Below are 22961 nucleotides of genomic sequence, written 5' to 3' on the forward strand. Positions count from 1 at the left end.
TTTTAAAAAGCCCAAATATCCCTTTTTTGGGGCCAAGCCACCCTATACACTCTGCTTATTTTAATTAATTTTCCATTTTTCCTATATTGTTAAGTAAACCTAGATTTTGAACCCCATGCTTTCTAATCAGATATGTAAAATTCATCCATTTAATGGCGGTTCCTCTAAAAGATGCGTTCATGGTACCAAGAATCAATATGATAGAATATGCCTTCTGAAATTGGGTTTCATTAGCCTTTGTTCCTTCGTCTTCTCTGAGGGGTCCTAATGATTTATGGTTATGGCCATCTTAAAAAGTTCCTGCCGTTTACACCGACACCAACGACTGGTTTAACACAGTGTACAAGACTGCATAACCGAAATCCCATTGGCCCTATAATCTAAAGATTCAAGAGACTGACCTCGGTTATTGCCAGAATAATCCCTTTAAAACGAGTACTTGATTATTCGATTCGAAATGAATGCCATCAGAAATTCCAAGTTTAAAAAAATGGAGCCATCAGAAACCAAAGAGTATCCCCAGAAGCAAAAATAGCTGTACGGTCCGCATCATGGTTCGATCTTCGTAAAGATCCCATCACTTGGCTCCTTCCTTTCAATACTAGTTTGAAATTAAAAACAAAACAAAACAAAAAAAAAAAAAACAGAGCAAGGGAAATTGAAGGGCTCAGATTTGAAATGGGTGAGAGAGAGTTATCAGCACTTCATCACTCAGCGTGGTGCATGACTTTCTCTAATTATTCATCACCGCCCACTTTAAAATACATTAACATTAACACCTGAAAAACCCTAATTTCAACGGGAAGACACAAAAGAGAAGAGACGAACCCATGAGACGCAGAATAAGAAGGTAGGGAAAACAAGTCTCTATTTATAGATTTACAATAGGGGCGCGTTTAGATGGAGGCTCACAAAACCCTAAAACACTTTCCTTATTGTGATGACATTTCTGACCTCAATATTTATTCCCATATTCCCATTCTAACCTATGAAAATTTTTTTATTGTGAGATTTATATTTAGGGTTATTAATAGAATGACTAAAATTAGGGGTGTGCATAGGAATTGACTAATTCTTTAGAGATTATACAGATATAATCAAAATCCTATATACAAACTAACATCACAACCAAACCTTACAAAAATTTGAAAATTTTAATTTCAAACTCTCACTCAAATTTTAACAGAAAAATTTCAAAATCAATGAAAAAGGTTCGTTACATTGATATTTATACAAACATTAACTCAAATTTTTACAGATTTGATGATGGTGTATTGTTTTAGTTATTTGTTTAATTGTTGTGTATTGTTTTAAGTGTTTCGAATTAATTTAGTAATTTTGAAGTGTATTTGGAAATCACAAATGATAAAAATAGTTGAAACAATCAATAAAAAAAAAATTAGGAGGCAACTGATTTTAAATTTACTCTAACACAAAACTCATGAAAAATGCAAATAATTCAAACTATTTCACACAAAATTCAACCTCGAAAACTATAATATTTGAAACATATGATTCATGTTTCAAAAATGTCAAAATCTCAACATTATAAGCAATAAAATATGATAAAAAATGATATGCCAACATTTTTCTCTATTTTAACCGCAAAATATTGATTGAAATTGTTGAAAATTTCATCAAAATCGGTATGTGTGATTTGTTTTTAATACGCAAGCTTAACAAGCGTGTTTTCAATTGTGGAAAAAGAATTTAATGTTTGTTTGTATACGAATATTTTCACCAAAGTGATGTGTTAGTCATCTTTGTATAAACCTAAAGGGTTTATCAATTTCATGTAAATCTCCTTGATTTTCCTTATATTTATCTAATAAATGTCACTATTTATTTTCTCTCATGGAATGGTATATCTCACTTTTAACTATTTTTGCTCATAAAAATACTCTTAATCTAATTAAAACCTTATTCACCCAAATATCACTTCATCTTCACTCAAACAAAAGTATACCCATTTACCTCGAATCATAACATTTCTTTAACCAAAAATACCCTTTACTCCATCTTTGTCTTTCCATTCGCCCAAAGCTAATATGAGAGGTGATAAGTTGTTAGATATAAAATATGTAATATTCTTTTTCTTCGCCTTTGTCTCTTTATCTCTATGTCATGTACTGATAAATATGTGTCAAATGATTGCTTGAACGTTATGTTGTTTGTTGAATCTTTGTTGAAATGAATGTGAATTGACTATTAAATTTAGACAATGGGTTTGTTTTCTTAGCTAGAAAATGCAAGCATCATCTAGGTCTAACAACCATATTGGGAGGAAGAAGATTCGTTAAATACTTTGTTTAGGGATGATTCGACCAATTTGTTTAGGGTTATAAGCATACTGAAAGGAAAAAGGTTAGTCCAATATTTATATAGTCTAGTTGGTTGAATTTGGTTGATACCCTAATTCAACCAATTTAACCAACTTTTGAGTTTACGGTATTTATGCTTTTTTGGTTTATCTCTTGTGTTGTGTAAGGATATCTGAAATAAATTTCAAAATCTTATAACAAGGGAGAAAGAAACATTACAGACAACTTAACTAATCAATTCTAAAGAAATCATTATAACTTAGTAGGTTAACTTTTAAGAAATTAATACAATCCAATCATAAAATTTTAGAGGAATCATTATAACTCAATCAGTTAATTTGACATTATCTAAATGAATCATTACAACTTCAATATAAATGATCGACCTCTACTAATCCTCAAGACCAATTTTTTAAGATTCACAAGACCCTTGATATTATTAAAGTTTGTTTTATGTATATATTACTATTTATTTATGGATTTTAGTTGAATAAATCATTCAAGTATAATGATGCATCTATATAAGTCATTACAAGTGTTGTACTTGAAAAGTTTATTTTAGAGTAATAATATATATATAAACAAAATTTTGTACAAATTTATTTATACAATCTAATATGATAGTATCTGATTAAATGATTTTAAAGTAAGAGAAAAAATAAAAAATTATATCACCCAATTACAGGTTACCATCCCGATTTATATAAATAAATTTATACAATTTATTTGTACATAAAATTTTATTATTTATTTTATGAATCACATTGATAAATGTAGGTGAATTTTCATTTTATAAAAATTTTTATATCTGAGGACAAGCAAAACTTGAATTACTCTTTTTGTATCAAAATTAGGCATGAAAACTTGAGAAGATGTACTATCACCAACATTGTCATTTCTTAATCTCTTTCTCTAATGTTACTTCTAGCACTAGAAAATAAGCATGCAATTAAACAAGCTCTTATTAAAAACTTGGATCATATATTGACTCATACTCCTCGTAATCTTGTTTCGAACACCCATATTCTTGACTCTATAGGTACAGTAACTTTAGTTTATTATGCACATTTAACAATCTCATATACGTAATACCTTCAACTTATTATACACATTCCCTACACAACACAAAAAGAGAGAAATAAATTCAAAGAATGAGTTTTAAATTTTGGCCAACACCCTAAACTCAAAAGTTGGCTCAACGTAGGGTATCAACCAAATTTGATAAACAGATTGTATAAACATTGGCTAACTTTTCCCTAAATCCCCTGTTGGTCAAAATTCTTATAATAAATATTAATCAAATCTTTTCAATACCATTTTTTACAAGGATTCATCCAACTATACCTTAAAAGCTGATAATTTGTTATGTAAGATTCAACCAACTTTTTCGATACACAATTAGACAAAACCTTCTAATTATGTCGACAAACTCTCCTAGCCAACTTTCTTCTTCATCTTTGCAATTTTGACCAAATTCTTATATAAGATTCAACCAACTCTTTCGATATACAATTGGACAAACCTTCTAATTATGTCAATAAACTCTCTTAACCAACCTTCTTCTTCATCTTTGCATTTTTGACCAAATTCTTATGTTTTAATCAAAAAACTTAGTAACCAAACTCTAAACACTCTTTAAATCATAGATTCAAGTTTGTCGAATAGAAGAATATTACCTTAAATTGGAAAACACACTAAACATAGAGAGGTTTAGTTATAATGGAGAGGAGTGAAAATGGAGTGATGTCGATAAAGTAAAATTTGAGAAGTATCGTTCTATGTAGACACGTCAATTGGGCCGGGCCAAATGGAGGCCCAGCCTAAAGCACGAAAAAAAGTTCGGGCACGATAAAGCCCGGTCCGGCACTGTAGAGTGTCGGGCCAGACTTATGGCTTTAATATTAGGCCCATGGGCTAGCCCGGCCAGACCCGATACTGTTTATAAAATAAATTCTTTTTTTTTTTTTCTGGGCGACAAAAGCAAAAGGCAGCAGAAGCAAATTTTTGCTTCTGCTGCCTTGCGGCAAAAGCAAAAGGCAGCAGAAGCAATTTTTGCTTCTACTGCCTTGCGGCAGAAGCAGATTTCTGCTTCCGCCAGGCAGAAGCCTCTGCATAATTTTAAAAAAAAAAAAATTTAAATAAATCTATTTTATTTTCCATTACTTTCACTTTTATTTATAAATCTTTTAATCACTCAATTTCAATTATTTCATTATATTTTCAATCTCATTAACTCTCTTTCGAAAAATATCTAAATTCGTAAATAATAATTCTTTATATTTACAATTTCATTTTTATTTTTATTTTATAATTACAAAATATTATAAAATATATAAATTCACAAATAATAATTATTTATTTTTGAAGAATTCAAATATTTAAATATAGAAGATGAGTAGATAAATATTATATAGTAGATATATTTTATTTATGTTTTATAATTTATACCGTATGTAAATTAATTTATTTGTACTATGTTATCAATTTATAATATTTTTCATCATATAATTACAGTATTCCTCCGCTATAAGTGAGAGATTATAAATAAAATATTCGGGATACTGTTACCAGTTTTAATAATTGAAAAAAATTTATATTAAAATTTTTTTAAAAAATTAATTAAATTGGCCGGGCTGGCCCGATTAAAACCCGGCCCGGCCAGATTAAGGCACGTTATTATATGGGCCGGCCCGGCCCGAAGACCATTACTGTTTGGGTCTTAGGCCCGACCCAATGACATCTCTAATTCTATGAGAGGACCCAAAAAAAAAAAAAGTGAAATAAGCGCATTACCGCCTTACCAGGTAACATTTATACCAATAATTCCTTTGATTATTGTTTCATTAATAAAAAGTAATAATGTGCAAAATTTCTGTATACAAATTGGTTATAACAGTAAATTTAAATTATTTACTGTTTATTATCTTTCAACATTTTTTTCACTTGTATTACTCCATAAAAATGTACCACGCACACAGTGGTTGCCATTTATTATGGATACATTCTAATTTCGGAAGCCAAGCTTCCTTAAATTTCATCGCTGGACTTCTTTAAACCCTTATGACCTTGCTTTGCAAGCAACTGCTGCATACCCAGTTTGCTGAAACTTGAGCAAGATATTTGAAAATTTGACAAGCATTTAACAGTTACCTAAGACAAAATAAACATGACCATAATTTATACTGTCTTTCAGTACTCCCAAAGGATACACATTTGAGAAATGGTTTCACCTAATTATAAATACAATTCTACAACACCTTCAAAGGTCCTTTGAATAGCAAAAATGAATGTTGCTTGAGTAGCAAAAATAGGACACCCAAACAACAAAAAAGACAAAATTGAAATGCATATCAATTTCAATCTCTTAACTTTCCTAGTGTAATAGTTGTGAAACCAATCACTGAATCTGTTAATGAATTCAGACTCAAGTAGATAGAAAAGATAATTTATAACTAGACGTCAAAAGAATACTCTTAACTCAAGTAAGAGTTTATCATTGAAAAAAAAACAACTCTACAGGATAATACCAACAATCATATGACTAGAAAAAACTTACTATGAAAACCCCTGGTGGCTCATGCCTTCCACGTTCAACATATTAAGACTACCCTAATATTATTCATTTCCAGCCAACAAATAAGATCCCACCTCACCCAACAAATTCTAAATTGCCTATACAATAACTAAAATTAAAACCAGCACATTTTCAATGTTAAAACTAAGAGATAATTATCATCATGCATAAACCTTTGGTCTTACAAGGGCAATGTTATGATCTGAAAATAAGTCCAATGACTTAATCTATTTTCAAAATTTAAACTTCTGTACAGTACCTCTTTTTGCAGCAAAGTATATCAAATTCCATATATGGCTGAATGACTGAGTTTTCGCTATACATTTTCCTGGTTAGAAAGCAGCAAACTTTGTTTCCCCAGGTTCTTCAACATAGTGATTCCATCTTAAAAAAGAGTCAAGGCAAAAGAAGAGATAAGGAAAGAAATTATTAAGAAATCAGATTTTCTGCCTATATTCCAATGTGTAAGGCCTTGTTTAAAAAATGGCATTAAGATTAGCAGCGCCTTCTGAATTTAACTTGCAGAAAAAAAAAATGATGGAAAGGTTTATGCATCAGCTGCCTGTTCTAGTTCTTGATGCTTTCGATCGATAATGCGGTTTCTTTCCACTACACATACCACTGTCACTACAACTCCCTTCAAGAGCTTTATCCTGAACTTCAGAAAATTCTCTCGTCCATGAATTCAAGGGGATAAGATAACTGTCATCCTTCGAGCGTCTCCTTCGTTCTTCATGGCGTTTCACATTCTCAGATATCTCATGGAACGTTTTATTAATTTTTGCCATTCCCCTTTCAACTGGTTCAACAACATGTGAAACAGTGTACATCATGTCATCAACAATCTAGACAAACAAATAGAGAAAGAAAGTCAGAATAGTAGAAATCAATGCCTAAAGGGGAGAGGGGAAGGTTAAGAGTCCAAATTTTGGGAAACAAAAGCTGCAGTAACTGAAAATTGCAGCAAATTAACTATCTTACAATTTCACCACTACCAAGGACAACGTCACGAACACTCTGTGGAAAATTCAAGCGCTTTTCTTTCTCATCATGTCGAGCAATGCGCATTCTTGTAGATCTTTCACAGTCTTGAACTTCCTCAGGATCTGGAGGTGCTCCTAAAGATGCATAGTCGGTCATAACAGCTACATTACGGACACATCTTTCTCCACGCTTGTAAGGTACTGCTGGAAAGACATAAAGATGCACTACAGCTGCAATACCCATCTGTTTGACAAATTGATGTAAGAATCTCCAACATATTGCACCTTGATTTTTCATATATTATATGAATTATAAATTACTTATACTTATTGACCTAAGGACAAATGTTAATAAATTTACCAACCTCAATGCAGATGATATAGTCTTGTATTCGTGTTTTCAATTCTTGAGCCAAAGACCCTTTAAAAGCTCCATTTGAAAAAAGAAACGCAATGGCAACACCTTGCCACCAACTCAGGAATATAATAGATTTGAAAGTCACAAACTTGGCCAATGGTTTAATTGGTTCCAACTTGTCTTTAGTAACAGAATAGAACTGTATAAGACAATACAAGGCCCATGTCTGACTGAAATTAAGAACAACCGCCAAGTACGGGTAGCTGCAAGCAAATCAGATTTTCAGGTCATAAACACACGATTACAATGATGATAATCAACAGTAATATCTAGTGCTGATAGAGAATGACGGGGCAGTGCAATTCTGTTGTATATAAAATTTCTGAATTAGCATATGGCCAGCAACATAAAAAAATCAAATAGAAATAGACCAATTTAATTACGAACAGCCATGCAATGAAAGGATTAAGCATAGGCGTGGTAAGAAAATATTATAGTCAAATAATGTTGCATTTGAGATGCTGAAAGAGTTAACAAGGACAGCTTACCCATATCTCCACTCAAATTTCCCTTCTCCATAGACCCCAAAAGTTTGAAGAATCATGGCTAGTACTGCACAGATCATTTTCAGTATCATCTGGAAAATAAATGTTCAGGTAAGTGCCTAATGACCGTGAAGGTTTAAAAGTTAGAAAAGAAAGATCCAATAGTTTATATTAAATAGTTCAACACATACATATTGAACGATGCCAATTTTTACAGCATGATAGAACTCAGGACCAAGAGACCAGTCCTTTAAAAAGCAATTTAATGGACAAGGATGTGCTACAACTCCATATGCATATGAATCTTCCAAAAGAGGGCTGCTGGAAGTGATTATAGTCTGCTTTTCCATGAACTCAATTGTACTTTCCTCCCCACCTTTAAGGAACATCAATTTTGTCAAATTAGAGGCAGAATTTTATAACATTCACAAGACTATCAAAAATTACATCTGAAAATATATCAGTAGGATATCATCATAAGACAGACATACTTATGTAGGAAAACTTGCAAGAAGAGTTCTACAAAAAAAGAAGAAAGAAAAAAGTAAAAGTAAAATCAATTATCATTCAACAGCATGGAAGCAAAAATTTATAAACCATCTGTCATGCAAAGTATCTCTTTTCTCTAGTCAGCAGAGGATTCTGCCATTTTGTATTATTTATTTTAGTACTATAAACAAATTATTACATTACAAATTCTAATTTCGACAAGTTATATAAATTGAGCAATGCAACATTTGGTACTCCCATCATACCTAAGCAGGCAATCAAGTATCTCTCAAAACAGTACAACGCAAATGCTTCATAACAGTCTCGAATTACTTCATAGTTGAATGCAGCATTTGAATCCAATAGTGACAAAAACTGCCCAAAAAGAGGGGGAAAAAAAACTAACCTTAGTGCCCCAGAATTAATGTAACCAAACAATAAATGCATGACAATTCTACCATATCCAGTTAATTCCCGTGAAAGTTGCCACTTTCTTTATATCACATTCCATACAAATATACACATTATTGACTAAACGACAAAACAAGTCCTAACTGACTCTACAAATGGAAGCATTTGCATGGCAATATTTGTTTAGGGACATGGTGTCAACAAAACAATGTGTTAATCATTTATACTATAAAAAGGACAGAAAACAATCCCACACTGACACAACAAAATTAAAGTATCTGCAGACTAGTACATTTTGTAGAGAACCTGTTATCAACAAAGCAATGTAGTATTCACTTGGCATCCAAGTGTAGCTCCAAAGGTCATAATTTGAAATATAGTATCAGGAACATTGATGATTATTTATTTTTATCTAATAAATAACATATATCAGCATATAAATAGACGACCCTTTACTTCATATTAAATATCTCCATAAGCAACAACAAAATGTTCACAATTTCAATATATGATTTGGTAAACATGACTTTGCAGAATATTGTAGGCTATAAAATCATTGTATTAATACAGCAATTCCATAGGCATCAGTAAGAACCTTAGAATATAAGAATTAGCAAAAGGAAGTAGACACAGTGGAGAACATTATAGTTATTTGACATACCGATTCAAGAGCATACACAGGAACCATCAGAATGAGTCCAATCAAGAACTTCTGCTCCTGAAATCGAACATCATCATATGCAAAAAATTAATTGAAAAGCATTGATGCTATTAACTTTAACTAGTAAAGATTATAATATTACAATAGGATATTTTACAAATAGAAGGAAAAGGAGAGTACTATAAGGAGAGAAAAAAGACATATATAGAGCATATCACTTATCATATTATAAAAAAGGAAATTAAAAATTCTAAATAGGGAATATGATCATGAACCTCGGGCTGATTGTAAGCAGCTAAATGTTCAAAGATAAGATACATGGAGAGAACAAGAGCAACAAGAACAAATATGCTTGCACTGAAAATTGGCCATTTGACGGCTACAGCTGACTCTGACTCGGCAACCATGGTTGGCAACCACATTCTCCATGATCTATACGATGACTCAACCACAGGAAGAAGAAAAAGTAAGGAATATAAAACACCTCTCCATCCCATCGAGAAGATCCAAAATTTTGTCAATATTACGATGTGCTTGATCAAGGCTAATAACTACTTCATTGAAGACTTCATGGCACAAAAAAAAATTGGGGATTTTCCTCCCGAATGCTTACACAACTTATCTTTTCTCTGATTCTCAGTTTTGTTTCTTCCTTCCAATCGATGTCAAGAGGACAACTCCCCCCAAATTACAATATCTCGAAATAATAAAAAAATATATATCTTGGCCTTCTTCCGCGGTGCAATAGTATCTTCAAACTATTGTGAACTGCATATACCCATGAAGGTTCTTTGAAGAAAAGAGTTACAGCTTGCTACTAGAGACACAGGCCTGAGATGAGAATACACAAAGTAAACACAGGAGAATTATACAAAGAACCATAATGAATTGTTGAAAGCTTAGTATGTAGCCTAGATTGAAACTGGGACTAAAATCCCAGGTAGTGGCATTAAATGGAAGCTTGTTTTGAACAATCTATCCTTCAGAATTTCCAAAAACTCCAAAATGTGCAAAGGAAAAAAAAAGCATTACCAAGTAAGATTAGCTCATAAATGAAGGAGTGCAGGCATAATCACGACCATGCAGTAAAATGTAGGAGTGCAGATTTACTATTTTCAAAAGCAATTTAGGACACGAAATTGTAACAATGCAGTTATCTTACCCATGTCCTGGAATGGAAATATAAAAAAATAAAATAAAATAAAACCCTAAAAATCATATACTAATTAGCTTAATCACTAGTTCGTCAGATAAATCTACAATGAAATTATTTCAATTAAAATTTCCTCGGTCTTTAAATACTGGTGATTGCATTTGCATTTAACTTAAAACATAAAAAATAGTATAAAAAAAAATTAAATCAAGTGAAAGTTGAAGCACAACTCAGTTTATAACCTGAGAAAACAAGAATTTATACTAAACTGAACTTGTGATCGGCACTGGGCTTAATTAAAGTGCATTTCAGTATAAATTAACAATAAACCACGAATGTTCGATTTTCTCAACAATCAAACATAGCAAAAATAATAATAATAATAAATCCATAATACTTTCAAACGCAGAAAACATTAACAATCAACACCTAAAATAAACAAAATCAAACACTCAAAACCTAACATATCAATCAAACCACAAAATAGTGAAACAAAATCAAATACATTGTTTAGGCACGTAACTGTAATTGAAAATTTCCCAGGAAATTAGGAAGCGAGATTTTCCGGCAAAATGAGAAAGAAAACTTTCTTCGTTTGAAAGAAAACGAAGAAAGTACAGAGTTTTTTGCTTGGGAAGTTGGCAAATAGAACGTACAAATCAGTAATTTCAATAGGTTTTGCCTCTTTATAGACTCGATTGACTGCTCTCACGGTGGTTGTGAGATTTTATTTTCACAGACGAGATCTAGACCGTTGACTATTCTTTCGATTTGCGTCGTGGCAGATGAAAATGCAACTGCTGTGTGATATTGGCTGAGGTGTAGGGCTGTCGTAACGAAGCTTGTGACCGAACTGTGCATTGTCTTATGACTGATCAATAAGAAGTTGTCCATGTCATTATGTTCACGTGGTAGCATGAAAACTTTTCCACGTCATCAGGAAATAGGTAAGAATTGTTGTTTATTTTATTTTTTAACTAGGATATGATACTGAAATTTTTTGTAGATTGTGGCAGGAGTGTTTAGGCGTAGGTATAATCCGAACCGATTTAAAATTGTTTTGATTTAGTTTAGTTTAAATTGATTTGATTTAATTTGATTTAAATTTGAATCAAAAGATTTGACTATTTTTTATTCAAACTAAACTTGAGTTGAGAGATGTTCAGTTTGGGTTGACTCAAACTAATAGTTCGAATTCGTGATTCGATTCAATTTGAATTCATAACTCAAATCAGCTCAAATTTAGTAGTTTGAATTCAGTTTAGTTTAAATCAAAAATTTTAAATATTATTTGAGTAAAATAATATCGTTTTGTCAATAAATCACAAACTCAAATCATGACTTTGAGTCTTACATTCGAACTATTAATTCAAATTGAATTTGAGTCAAAGAGTGTTCGGCTTGGTTCGGCTAGAATTAGTAGCTTGTTCGGCTTGAATTTATGACCCGAATCAGTTCAAATTTAGTAGTTCAAATTGATAGTTCTAATTCGTAGCTTAATTCGATTCAAATCAGAAAATATGAATATTATTTAAATAAAACGACATTGTTTTTTCAATAAACCATAAATTTGAGCCACACATCCTATTCATATATTCAAACCATCAATTTGAACTATTAATTTAAACTGAACCGAATTATAAATTCAAATTAAACTCAAATTGAATTGAACTGAATCATTTTTTATTTGAATTAGAATTAATTTTAATTCAACAAACTTAAGTTATATTATTTTGTATTTAAATTAAATTTAAGTTAAAAAATATTTGAATTTAATCTAACTCAAATCTACCTCAACTGGTGATGTCTTTAAAAGTATGAGGTAATGATATTGTCTACATTGACAAGGGGTGCTATTGGTGTTGTCCAAATTGATGGCAGGTGTTTGGATAGTTATCATAAGTTCAGGTATAAAATCAAAGTTGGTTTGTCCAGAGTAAACAAAACCATTTATCTTCAGTTTTATTGTTTGTGCCCTTAAATCTCATAAGAGAGAGCCCAAAGGCTTTTAAAACTCGTAAAGTATTAAAATTTTTAAGATAAAAGTTTGGATTTAAATTTTTATTATATTTATAAAATTTTTATCAAAAATTATTTAATCATATAATAACATATTATTGTTTATATTAAATTTCTATTTATTATTTATGTAAATAATTTTATGTTTAAATATATGTATACCAACCAACTGCTTAAACATATCACAAAAGCTAGACAAGTTTGATATTATAAAAAGGTCAAAAGACTTCTTCCCACGCAAGGTTATACGTAATCTTAAACTCATATTTTTTATTTTAAAAAATTTAAACACTTATCTATCATATAAATTCTATTAAAATTTTTTGTTAATAATAAGGGTAAAAATGTTATTTAATAAATCATATTTAAAAATAAAATTTATCTCATTTTCACCCCCTTAGTTTTAGAAAATAATAAATTCCCCACAAAATTTAAGTTTAGAAAAATAACTTATTCCTCCCTAAGGATTTCTTTTCATCTTTATCTCTGTTGGTGACAAAGATCTATTAGCATCTTTGTCATACCAACGAAGATCAGCTCTGTCTCTCCCTCCGGATGTTCTCTTTGTCATTCATCGACATCTTCATCTTCATCCCATTTTTAGCAAATTAAAAAAAATTGATGGATTCATCGTCGATTCAATCTGCTGCCCTCTCTGTTGCTTGTTTCATTTCGACAGTCGTCGACAAATGAGGGTCAACTAAGAAGTCTCTCAATTATGGTCGAAGACAAGTGAAACTCCCAAATCTTCAACTAATATTTGTCTTCATCCTACGAGATTCGATCGATTTCGTCGGTCCTTTTATCATTGGAAGTGACAAAGCACACCGAAGAAAGGTGGCCAGTCTCAGAAAAGGCTATTGGAGTGGATTTCATCGCTTGAAAATAGGATGGTTTTTGAGTTAACCCAAATAAGAGGAAAATTTCTACTTTTCAAATTTTAGGTAGAAGAAAATTATTAGTTTTCAAACCAAAAGAAAGAAATGTTATAAAACTTTACTTTTTTAAATTCTGTTATTAAATGATAGTTTCACCTTTAAACTTAACTGGAGATTTTAATAAAATGATAATCATTAAATTATGCAATTAAATTATTAATAAATAATATATAATAGAATTTAACTGTATACAATAATACATAAATAATTATGTTAATAATTAATAATGGAAACATTTATCAGCAGCGGGGATAGCTCAGTTGGGAGAGCGTCAGACTGAAGATCTGAAGGTCGCGTGTTCGATCCACGCTCACCGCAAATCTTCATTTTCTAATTTCAACCTTTTCTTGGCCGCTTTAAAATTTACAGAATTTTCGATTTTCATTGTCCTTTTCACATTTCGTTTTAATTTTTTCAATTTCTGTTTTCAAATTTTATATAATGAAATCAAAATAATGGTTTGTACTGACATTAGTATAGATCAATTGATAGCAAAATGTGCTTGCTATTGCTACAAACTCGTTGTATAAATTTTCTTTTTTTGTAAAAAGAAGAGGTTTCTGAATGCCTTCTTTCAAATGTTAAATTACGAAAAGTATATATAATTAACGTATAACTCTATAAAAAAATAATGATAAATATAATATTTTAAAAATGGTTTTGCTTACTATTGGGAGCCTAAGTGATTAATTATGTTATTGAATTCTTTCATGAAAATTTTTGTAAAATATCAGTATGATCTATAAAATTGTCATTATTTTGTTTTTATATAATCTTTTACTTATGGGGTAAAAGGAAAGATTAATTGTATGATTATATAATATGATACATTTAATTTTAATATATTAGATCTAGATACATAAATAAGTCCAACGATAGTGCTCTCCCATTGAAATAAGAGATAATCAAGTTTTCTCATTATAATAAAGGATTATTGTAAAGGATGAAGATGAAACATGATTCTATAATAACTGGAGATGGAAATGATACATTAAAGAAATCATGGAAACAATTAAAACTGTTGTTTTTGTATAGAATTACTCTTACTCGCATTTTGAATCAATTTGTATATAAATGATGTGTCTAATTGTTATTTATTGATCACACAACTGGTGGCTAGATAGAATTATTCTTACTCACATTTTATATATATATATATATATATATATAGATGGTGTGTTTAATTATTGTTTATTCATGGCTTCTTTATTATAAGTCTCGTCTGCACAACATTAGATCTTGAGTTCTATAAACTGATAGCATCCAACAATAATCAATAAAGACCAAAACATCAAGGTTTTTTTTTTTTTTTTTACGCCAAAAGACTTATTTCCACATAAGGTTTAGCGTATTTCTAAACACAATTTTAAAAACTCAAATATCCACCTATAGGCTATTAAACTTAATAAAATCTGTTAATTATAAAGATAAAAACGTTATTTAACTAATGATATTAAAAAATATATAAAAATTTATATATTTTCCTCTCTTAGTTTGAAAAACTAATAATTTCTTCAAGATTAAGTTCTGAAAAATTACATTTTCCCCTTAGATTTCAATTTTCCAACAAAACTCCCTTTTTGACACTGACACCCTTTGGTTTTCTCTCTTCCTTCTTTCAAACTCGTCTTAATCGACGAAGACAAGTTTTTGCCTAGACAAAGAGGAATTGTCTTTGTCCAAATGAATAAACAAAGACATTAATTCATCTCCGTCATTTGGAATTGACGAAGACAACAACTTTTCATCTCTAATTAGTCATCATGAGCTGACAACAGATGAAAAACCAACGAGAATCAGGGACAAATCAACAACCCAAAGTCGTTGTACACAAAGAAAACTCAGCTTTATATCTTTGTATACAACGATGTGTCATCATGTGATCGAACAGTTGAAAATTAAAAATAAAACAATACTCAATCACATAATAATACACATTGTTTGTGCACATAGTATTATTGATAAAAAAATAATGCAAGTTCATATCTGTAAGCAAAATTACAAATTCTTTCTTTTTTAAGAGCAAAAGATGACTACGTCTATCGAGCTCACATTTAAAACTTGTTAGGAAGTTGTGCAATGCTATACAGGGGAAGAGGGCAAATATGATCATTAAATATCATTCTCCAGTAAGAATATATGGATTTTACCTCAAAAACTCCGATTTGTTTTTAGTACTGTGCGAGCTGGAGAAGATGACAGGCTCTTGTACTTGGTTGGGTTTATTTTCTCCAAATTTTCTACTACAAAACCACCATGTTCAATTCCCAAAATAACATGGCTCTCAAGATGCAAGACTTGGATCTAAATTCAAACAACACTGGTGCTGTATTTAGCTGTCCTCCGAGCTTCTTCCATGTCCTTCAAAAACCTGCACATTTGAGACCAAATAACTGACATGAGAAAGTAAAATCTTATGTTTGAACTCATTTAGAGAAAACTATTATCCTAGCCTCTTCCAATTGACCTACCGGTCTGCTTAGGAATGGATTTGTGTTATGTTAGTTGTACCACAAATAAAATCCTAACTTTAGCTATCCACTATTATAGCCACAACATCATACCTCTTGGAATTGAGAATCGCAGAACCACCAAGTATAAAACGAATTCCAGAATTAGTGGTATTCTGTAGAGCAACAGAACGGGACTCCTCATATGTTGTCCCACCAACAATGAAAATAACTACATCTTGTGGCCTGCTTAGATGAAATGCAAATCAAGGAATGCTTAATCCTTTATTAACTTAGTAATAATCGGTATAAGCTTTTCAGCAATAAAAGGACATAACTTATTCCCTGAACATATCATTAACAAAGAACTACAAATATCAAAAAGATTTTAGCCCAAATGATGATTTGAATTTGTTCAAATATCTTCCAATAAATTATGAAATCAAGATAAAAACTAAATTGGTTAATACAGATAGGAGTTATACTACAAAAAGTGAAAGCATCTAGAGAGAGAGTGAGTGGGAAATAGAGAGCAACTATTCATAATTCTAGGTCCATCACCAAATGAGCATAGACATGAGCAAGCCTACAAGAAGCAATCTGAGAAGAACCGAAAGTAGTTGTGCATGTGGAAAATGTCCTAAAAGGATCTGATGCCTGAATCAACAATTTTTAGCCCTAGATGTTTTGCCAACTGGCATCAGTCAATGCACTGCCAGTACAAGGTAGGTAATTTAAAATGGCTTGCATAAAACCTCTACCTACTTCCCTCAACAAGTCATGAGATGCCTTAAATCTTATGAAGTCGGTTACATTTAATTTCGATCTTATTCCTTAATAATGAGCAAGCCTAGAAAGTACAGTTATTACTGAATAACATAACAATTTTGCCACTCTGTACAGCCAGATATTACATTTCCAAGTCAAGTTTCTATAAATTAATAACAAAGGACACTAAAGCGAGACTTTGCAGAGGATCCCTGGAAGCAATCATGTGGCATGACAGATTAAAAAAAATCATAATGGTTCCAAAAATGCAATCAAGAGATGAACTTAAGCATTCATGTTAAGAATTTATATAGCACCAAACCTGCCCTGCTGAAAGTGATTTCCAACAAATGGGTAGTCTACATCTCGCAACCGTCCCTTGATTATGCTCTCCATAGTGTGAAATAGAAGAGGCTGGTGTTGGGTGTAGACATTCTCAACCCCCTACAACAATAGTGGAAATGATCTATAAGCACACAGAAGTAAAATCTGAGCAGAAAGTACAAATTTTCAAGACAAACCTTCAAGCCACGAGCCATATTTCGAGCAATATTCAGAAAATCACGATTTCCATACAGATCCCCAGTACGCCTATCGACGCCAGCTTGCTTCAAGAAGAACTGAACAAGCTGCCATTTTCCAATGGACAACATGCAGATATGGTTACTCTCTTATAAATCAAGTACAAGGGATGTAATAATTACAGTAAGATTAAACTCTCACAGAAGGCTAAATCTCCAAGAAGAATGTAGAAGTAACATTAAAACAGTTAGGGCTGTTTTAACCCCATAAATATGTAAGCGGCCATATGAGAGAAGCCCAAGATAGAGAAAATTTCTCTATTCAAACCACAAACTTTCTCATGGAACATATGCTAAGGGCAAATATGACAGGTTTAGAGCAATCAGACGCTATATATAACAAGCATCATTGTTAAGCACACAAAAAAATGGTGCATTCTAGCCTGAGAGGCACTCACATGAATAAATCGTCAGACATGTATTTATATATGCAAAAATGATATAATGAGAAAAAGAAAATGATCAGGAAGATGCAGGCAGCTAGTGATAGTTTGGTAATGTTACCCCAGGCTTGTACTTGGCGGATTGAGAAGCCAGTTTGTTGAAAAGCTGCATCAACTGAACCGGGCTCTCCTTCTCATATCTTAAAGCATACAACATCACTAGGCGCAGGCGGTCAATGTCAGATGTGCTCTCATTGTTTAGAAAATTCGTCACTGCCTGCAAAGCATTATGGAAGGAATAAGTCATGGCACAACACTTTCACCACTGTAATTACTCTCATTATTAGAAAGACTTGGTACCTTCAGCTTACAGTTATCATTGCAATTTTGCTTAGTTAATTAGATTTATTCTTATCATTGATTAGGTCATGTTTGTTTTTCATAAGGAAGATAAAATTCTAAGTTACTATCTCAAAGTAAAACATGTCACTATTTACAGATGAAAATAGTTCAAATAAGTTAAAATTGTGACTATTCTCAAGACTAGTAAAGTGAAGTCTAATGCAAGCAATCAGTTGATAAAATGATGTGATGGCCAAATCACCTTATAACTTATAAGCAGCAAAAGAACATTTATTTAATAAAAACAAGCATATCATACTCATAATCAAGAATAAAATATATTCCTTGCACAAACTTTGTTTCCATGTAGAAAGGATTCTCTGTGTATTTCGTAAGATAATTGGGGTCTCTTCGTTACACACATTCAGCTCATATTCAATATGGGACATACTCCATTTGAATATGGAATATGATTTATAACTTTCACATTCAGCTAGACTTTAGTTGCCAGAGTAATTTATGTTTGATCAGCTCTAACTTAAATCTCTCTAGATTTCCCATCATTATATTTGCTTAAATGGTCTATCTTCCTTGTCTTTTTGAAAGATCAATAAGAAATAGCTAGAATGAATGCACTTATTGCAAAGCAACTAGTACATGAAGTTGAAAAAAGTAAAAAATATTTAAAACGGTTGGAAGTATATTAAGTCATAAATATTGATACAAACTGTAATGCCATTACAACTGAATAATTTAGTATTTGTATTTCCACGTAATTAATAGATAGCTCAGTGAAGAATCAATATATCTAGAGTATAGGCTCATAACTAAAAGGATCCAAGAGAAATAAACACAAAACATTACCTCAAAAGCGGCCCCTTGCCCACTGTTACATGCCAACTCCTGTTCTGTTTCTGAAACCAACATGAGTTTACGCTCTTGAACTATCTTGCTCATTTCTGTGACTATTGTCACATGTTTTGAAACATTTCCATGCATCTTTTTGTACTCAGGATAATTTTCAACAAACTTGGCCATATCTTCTGCAGAATCACAGTGTTTGAGTGCATATTTTAGCCATAAATGATAATACCTGATAACAAAACATTTAAATAATGCATCTACAATACATAATTCCACTGTTTACAAACCTATGGTCTGGATGTTTTGGTTGCTTTTTGCCACTTGCTGAAAATCATCAACCATCCGCTTGATATTCATTCCAATATCTCCAAAATTCTCATACATGTTAGATTTGAAGAAAGCATCTTGTTCTGATGACAGTACAACCTCCTGTAAACATAGGAATAGCAAAAGAAGAATATTTCACCACTCCATGCCATTCAAAAAACATGTGCAGCACAGGGAAGAGTCAATCAACCTGCTGATCTTTTGGAACTTTGCCAATGTTTCTCAAGTCAACTTTGTTATCATGAATGCCTATCAGTTCATGAACCATTGCCTACAGAATTAACACAATCAATAAGCTGTCCTCCTAGTAACACTAAAATAAATCAAGAGGCTAGCTTATACTTGAGAGGCTGGCAAGATTATATATAAAATGACACATACCTGATAGGTCCACTGATTCAGCAATGGAGTCACAGGGTCATCCCTTCTATCAATTATGAGCAATAGTGGAGAAACTTCTGTACGTCTGAAATCAAAAAGACCACTTTCCTGCTGGTACATCAGCTTCTGTTACATCCCAATAAATGAAAATTTTAGTTTTCTTTCTGATTCTAAATGTCATGGAATGAACTGGGCCTCTGGTTCAGCACACCAATTCCACTTACAGCTGTTGCCTGGGCTATCCTCTTTGCAATATCTGAGGTCCTTTGGTATCGAATAACAGGTCTCCGTTTTAATGCCAGGAACACAGCGGCAATACCATCAACAACTTGGTCAGAGAAGAGTTGCAAACTTGAAGGATCGACAACCGCTGGGAGCATATAAAGATGATTTGAGGGTATATTCAAAGTAAAATGATAAGGTTCATTTGCAACAAAATCTGCATAAAATTCCTGCAAAGCCAAGAAACCAATTAACACTTTGGTCAGATTTACATTGTAGGCAAACAAATTGAGGTGACACTACTATATAATAACAAAATATACTAGAAAAAATGATATTAATGAAAATGCATTTGATTATGTATCAGAAGGAGAATAATACATATAATTTGTTTAAAAAAAAGAAGTTCAGCCTAGAACCAGCACTAGAAAGAAACCTCTACATTACAATTTCATTTCTGATACGACTCAAAATCACTAAATGTTACACAAAACCAACAATTATAGAAATAACATTCCCATTACATAAGTAACACTAACGAATTACAAACTCTTTTGCCCTCACAAACTCTAATAAATCATATTGCCAAGTTCACATAGACAGAACATCAATGCATCGAAAGCTCTTCCATGTGAACATCCCTTCCACCTCAGACATTTTTTTTCCTAGTTCTAATTTTCTTTTCCCAGGAATTTACTACAAGAGAGGCTACTATGCAGTGCCACTCTATCATAACTGGCCTAGGTGAACTAAGCTAAAAACAACCCAACTTTTAAAACTTTTACATTGTTAGGACTCACATGTTTGTAATAAGTCTTTTATTTGAAGTCAATTTCCTATTGTTGTGGAGTTAATTAATAAGTCTTTAAAGAGTCCCAAGAAATAAAGAGTTTTTAGGATTCTTGTTGAATTTTAGTTTATTAAAGTTATGTTCTAGAGACCTAGTTTCCTAGAATTTTAAGTTAATTAAGATTCCTATTTCTAGTTAAACATGTTTTCCTTGTGTGTTTAAGTTTTTCTAGTTCAGTTGAGTAAAGTAAACCCATATAAAGGACGTAAGTCTTGGTAATTTTCATTTATCATCAATAAATCAATTATTCAGTAAAATTTCAACTTAGTTTTCTTAAGAATTCGGAGCAACTTGCTAGTTTTCTTATTATCCTTTTTGTCTAGATAAACGATATCAACTCAATTCATTCTTGTGAACAAGATTACAACCCAACTACATTTGTTTTATGTCAAAAAAGCAAACAACAAAATTGTAAATTGTGGGAAACGTTTGAGGAGAGAACCTGGTCTCTCAAATACCAGGCTAGGGAGGGTGTAGTTGCTCTCTGTTTAATTTCATTGTTTATTTCCTTTTGCCTTGAGTGTTGATAATATTATTGGGATTGCAGTTCACTGAAAAAACAGATAAAAAAATCAATACAAATATCCTTTTCTTATTCAGTTCTTTGTTCAAAACAAACGTAATTGGGATTGAGTTGCTGATTCGTACTGTTTTGAATTGAGTATCTGATTGAATTGTTGGCTGCAACCTAACATACAATCAATGACCTCTGAATATAATAACTCATGCTTTTGATTGGCTATTCAAAAGCTTTCTTAGTCAAAGTTCATCCAAACAAAGTTGGTAATGTCCCAGTACAAATATGCGAAATAATTCATATTATTGAATATCAAACACTTCTGTATATAAATAAAAGTGAAAGGCAAATGAAAAACAAATTATTTCAAGCACAACATTACTGATAGATGAAGAGTTACCTGAACTTGTTGTACAACTTCCTGCTCATCTGAATCAGCTAAAATATGAATCTGGGTATCCTTCAACATGTTGGAAAAAACTGTAAAATTCAGTATGAAATCAGAAAGGAGCTTTGTATGGGGGTTGGCAACATACTAACAAGACTTTGGATATTTTCAAAGCAAAAAGAGACAATAAAACATACATAAGTGATACTCTCCAAATCTAGGATTAGCCAACTGCCGTCGCAGATACTGAATATTCTCAGATGTGGGCTGGAGAAAATAAATAGCTTTTAGATGTGACATGGATTCTTTCGACTTGGAAATGGAATCTACCAATTCCACCAAAAATACTTCTTTCTGGAGTAGCTCTGACTGAGAATAGACCACACTTACAACACTAACCTGTAACTTAATAAACAACACAAATGCGTCCATAATCACACCACATTTTCCTTATACCTCAATTGCCTTATTAAACTACATACCAAGCCCCTTAGACTAGCAACACAAATAACTACAAAAATTGCAAAAACCAAATCATTCAATTACGTCAATTTAGCGTCACCAAATATATGCTATAGCTTAAAATATCTCAAACACATACAATATTCTAATTTACAACTCGAGACTTAAACTTAATTACAGAATTTCATACTAGCAATATTCAATCTCGTTTAATATCAACATATAATGGTAAGAGTTAGCAAGTCAGAATACTCCATTTTGGTAATATTCTGAGAAACATAATGGAACCATCAAATATTTCTGCTACTTGTGCTATCATATAAGGACGTCCTAACTTGCGAATTCCCAACTGGTAGAACCGAATCGCACCGAATTGTTCAATTTCATGCTCAAAACAAATGAAAAGCCTCGTAGAAAAGTGAATTGATGGATAAGAGCTAAGAAAAAATAATGTAAAAGCGTTACCGTTTGAGAATCGAGAATGAGAACTTTCATGCCAGAGATGTCCTGCAACATCCGGTTGATGTAATCCCGCGCAGCCGTAACTAGAACCATTTTCGTACGCCCTGACGATCTAGGGCTGTGGTTTGTCTGATTTTGAAGAAGAGAATGGGTCGAGCTAGTAATTCAGTTGGTGTGATCTTCTTCTTGCACAACGAGGTGCAGACAGGCGAAGAGGGAATTGAAACGGAAATGTAAGATGCAAAGTAATACGCACCGTTTTTCTGGTCACTACCGGTCAAGTGAGCGTTTCTGTAATTTTAAGAGCGAAACGCACCGTCTAATCACTTAAAAGAATAGTTAATAACAAAAGCCTGTCTCTTGACATATTTTTTATATATAATTTATATATATAAATAATATAATATTATATAATTAAAAATTTTTAAATTAAAAATAAAATAATAACTAATCAAAATAATATACCATTTATATAAAAAAAATGTATATAATATTACTCTTTACTTTATATC

The 22961-nt window shown here is 31.8% G+C and overlaps 2 protein-coding genes and 2 non-coding genes across 10 annotated transcripts; 1 reads left to right on the top strand and 3 right to left on the bottom strand.

Moving 5' to 3' along the window:
• Positions 1-663: 663 nt before the first annotated feature.
• Positions 664-753, bottom strand: LOC123203791. Its single transcript, XR_006499372.1, has one exon. It is a non-coding gene; the product is annotated as a small nucleolar RNA Z221/R21b (small nucleolar RNA).
• A 5345-nt stretch (positions 754-6098) lies between these two features.
• On the bottom strand, positions 6099-11169 carry LOC123202654 (protein LAZ1 homolog 1-like). 4 transcript variants are annotated; one of them, XM_044618646.1, is made up of 10 exons: positions 11019-11169; positions 9956-10173; positions 9618-9774; positions 9343-9399; positions 8537-8645; positions 7973-8157; positions 7785-7873; positions 7244-7499; positions 6877-7122; positions 6099-6740 (listed from the first exon to the last, which is right to left on the bottom strand). In XM_044618646.1, the coding sequence occupies exons 3-10, from the start codon at positions 9762-9764 to the stop codon at positions 6450-6452; spliced, it is 1380 nt and encodes a 459-aa protein (XP_044474581.1). In that variant the 5' UTR covers positions 9765-9774; positions 9956-10173; positions 11019-11169; the 3' UTR covers positions 6099-6449. The 4 variants fall into 4 exon arrangements, with proteins under 4 accessions (XP_044474581.1, XP_044474582.1, XP_044474579.1 ...); XM_044618647.1 differs by lacking the exon at positions 9618-9774; XM_044618644.1 differs by having other exon boundaries at positions 9618-10173.
• A 2528-nt stretch (positions 11170-13697) lies between these two features.
• On the top strand, positions 13698-13770 carry TRNAF-GAA. The gene has a single exon. It is a non-coding gene; the product is annotated as a tRNA-Phe (tRNA).
• A 1607-nt stretch (positions 13771-15377) lies between these two features.
• LOC123202546 (vacuolar protein sorting-associated protein 45 homolog) lies at positions 15378-22749 on the bottom strand. 4 transcript variants are annotated; one of them, XM_044618474.1, is made up of 13 exons: positions 22453-22749; positions 21723-21930; positions 21538-21617; positions 19773-20000; positions 19549-19674; positions 19358-19438; positions 19128-19269; positions 18841-19019; positions 17756-17911; positions 17192-17299; positions 16993-17114; positions 16017-16148; positions 15378-15823 (listed from the first exon to the last, which is right to left on the bottom strand). In XM_044618474.1, exons 1-13 carry the CDS (start codon positions 22540-22542, stop codon positions 15763-15765), a joined length of 1713 nt encoding a protein of 570 aa, XP_044474409.1. In that variant the 5' UTR covers positions 22543-22749; the 3' UTR covers positions 15378-15762. The 4 variants fall into 4 exon arrangements, with proteins under 4 accessions (XP_044474409.1, XP_044474412.1, XP_044474410.1 ...); XM_044618477.1 differs by having other exon boundaries at positions 21723-21792; positions 22453-22748; XM_044618475.1 differs by having other exon boundaries at positions 21723-21924; positions 22453-22748.
• Positions 22750-22961: the final 212 nt, after the last annotated feature.

This window comes from Mangifera indica, chromosome 19 (genome assembly GCF_011075055.1).
Source record: "Mangifera indica cultivar Alphonso chromosome 19, CATAS_Mindica_2.1, whole genome shotgun sequence".
NCBI lineage: Eukaryota > Viridiplantae > Streptophyta > Magnoliopsida > Sapindales > Anacardiaceae > Mangifera > Mangifera indica.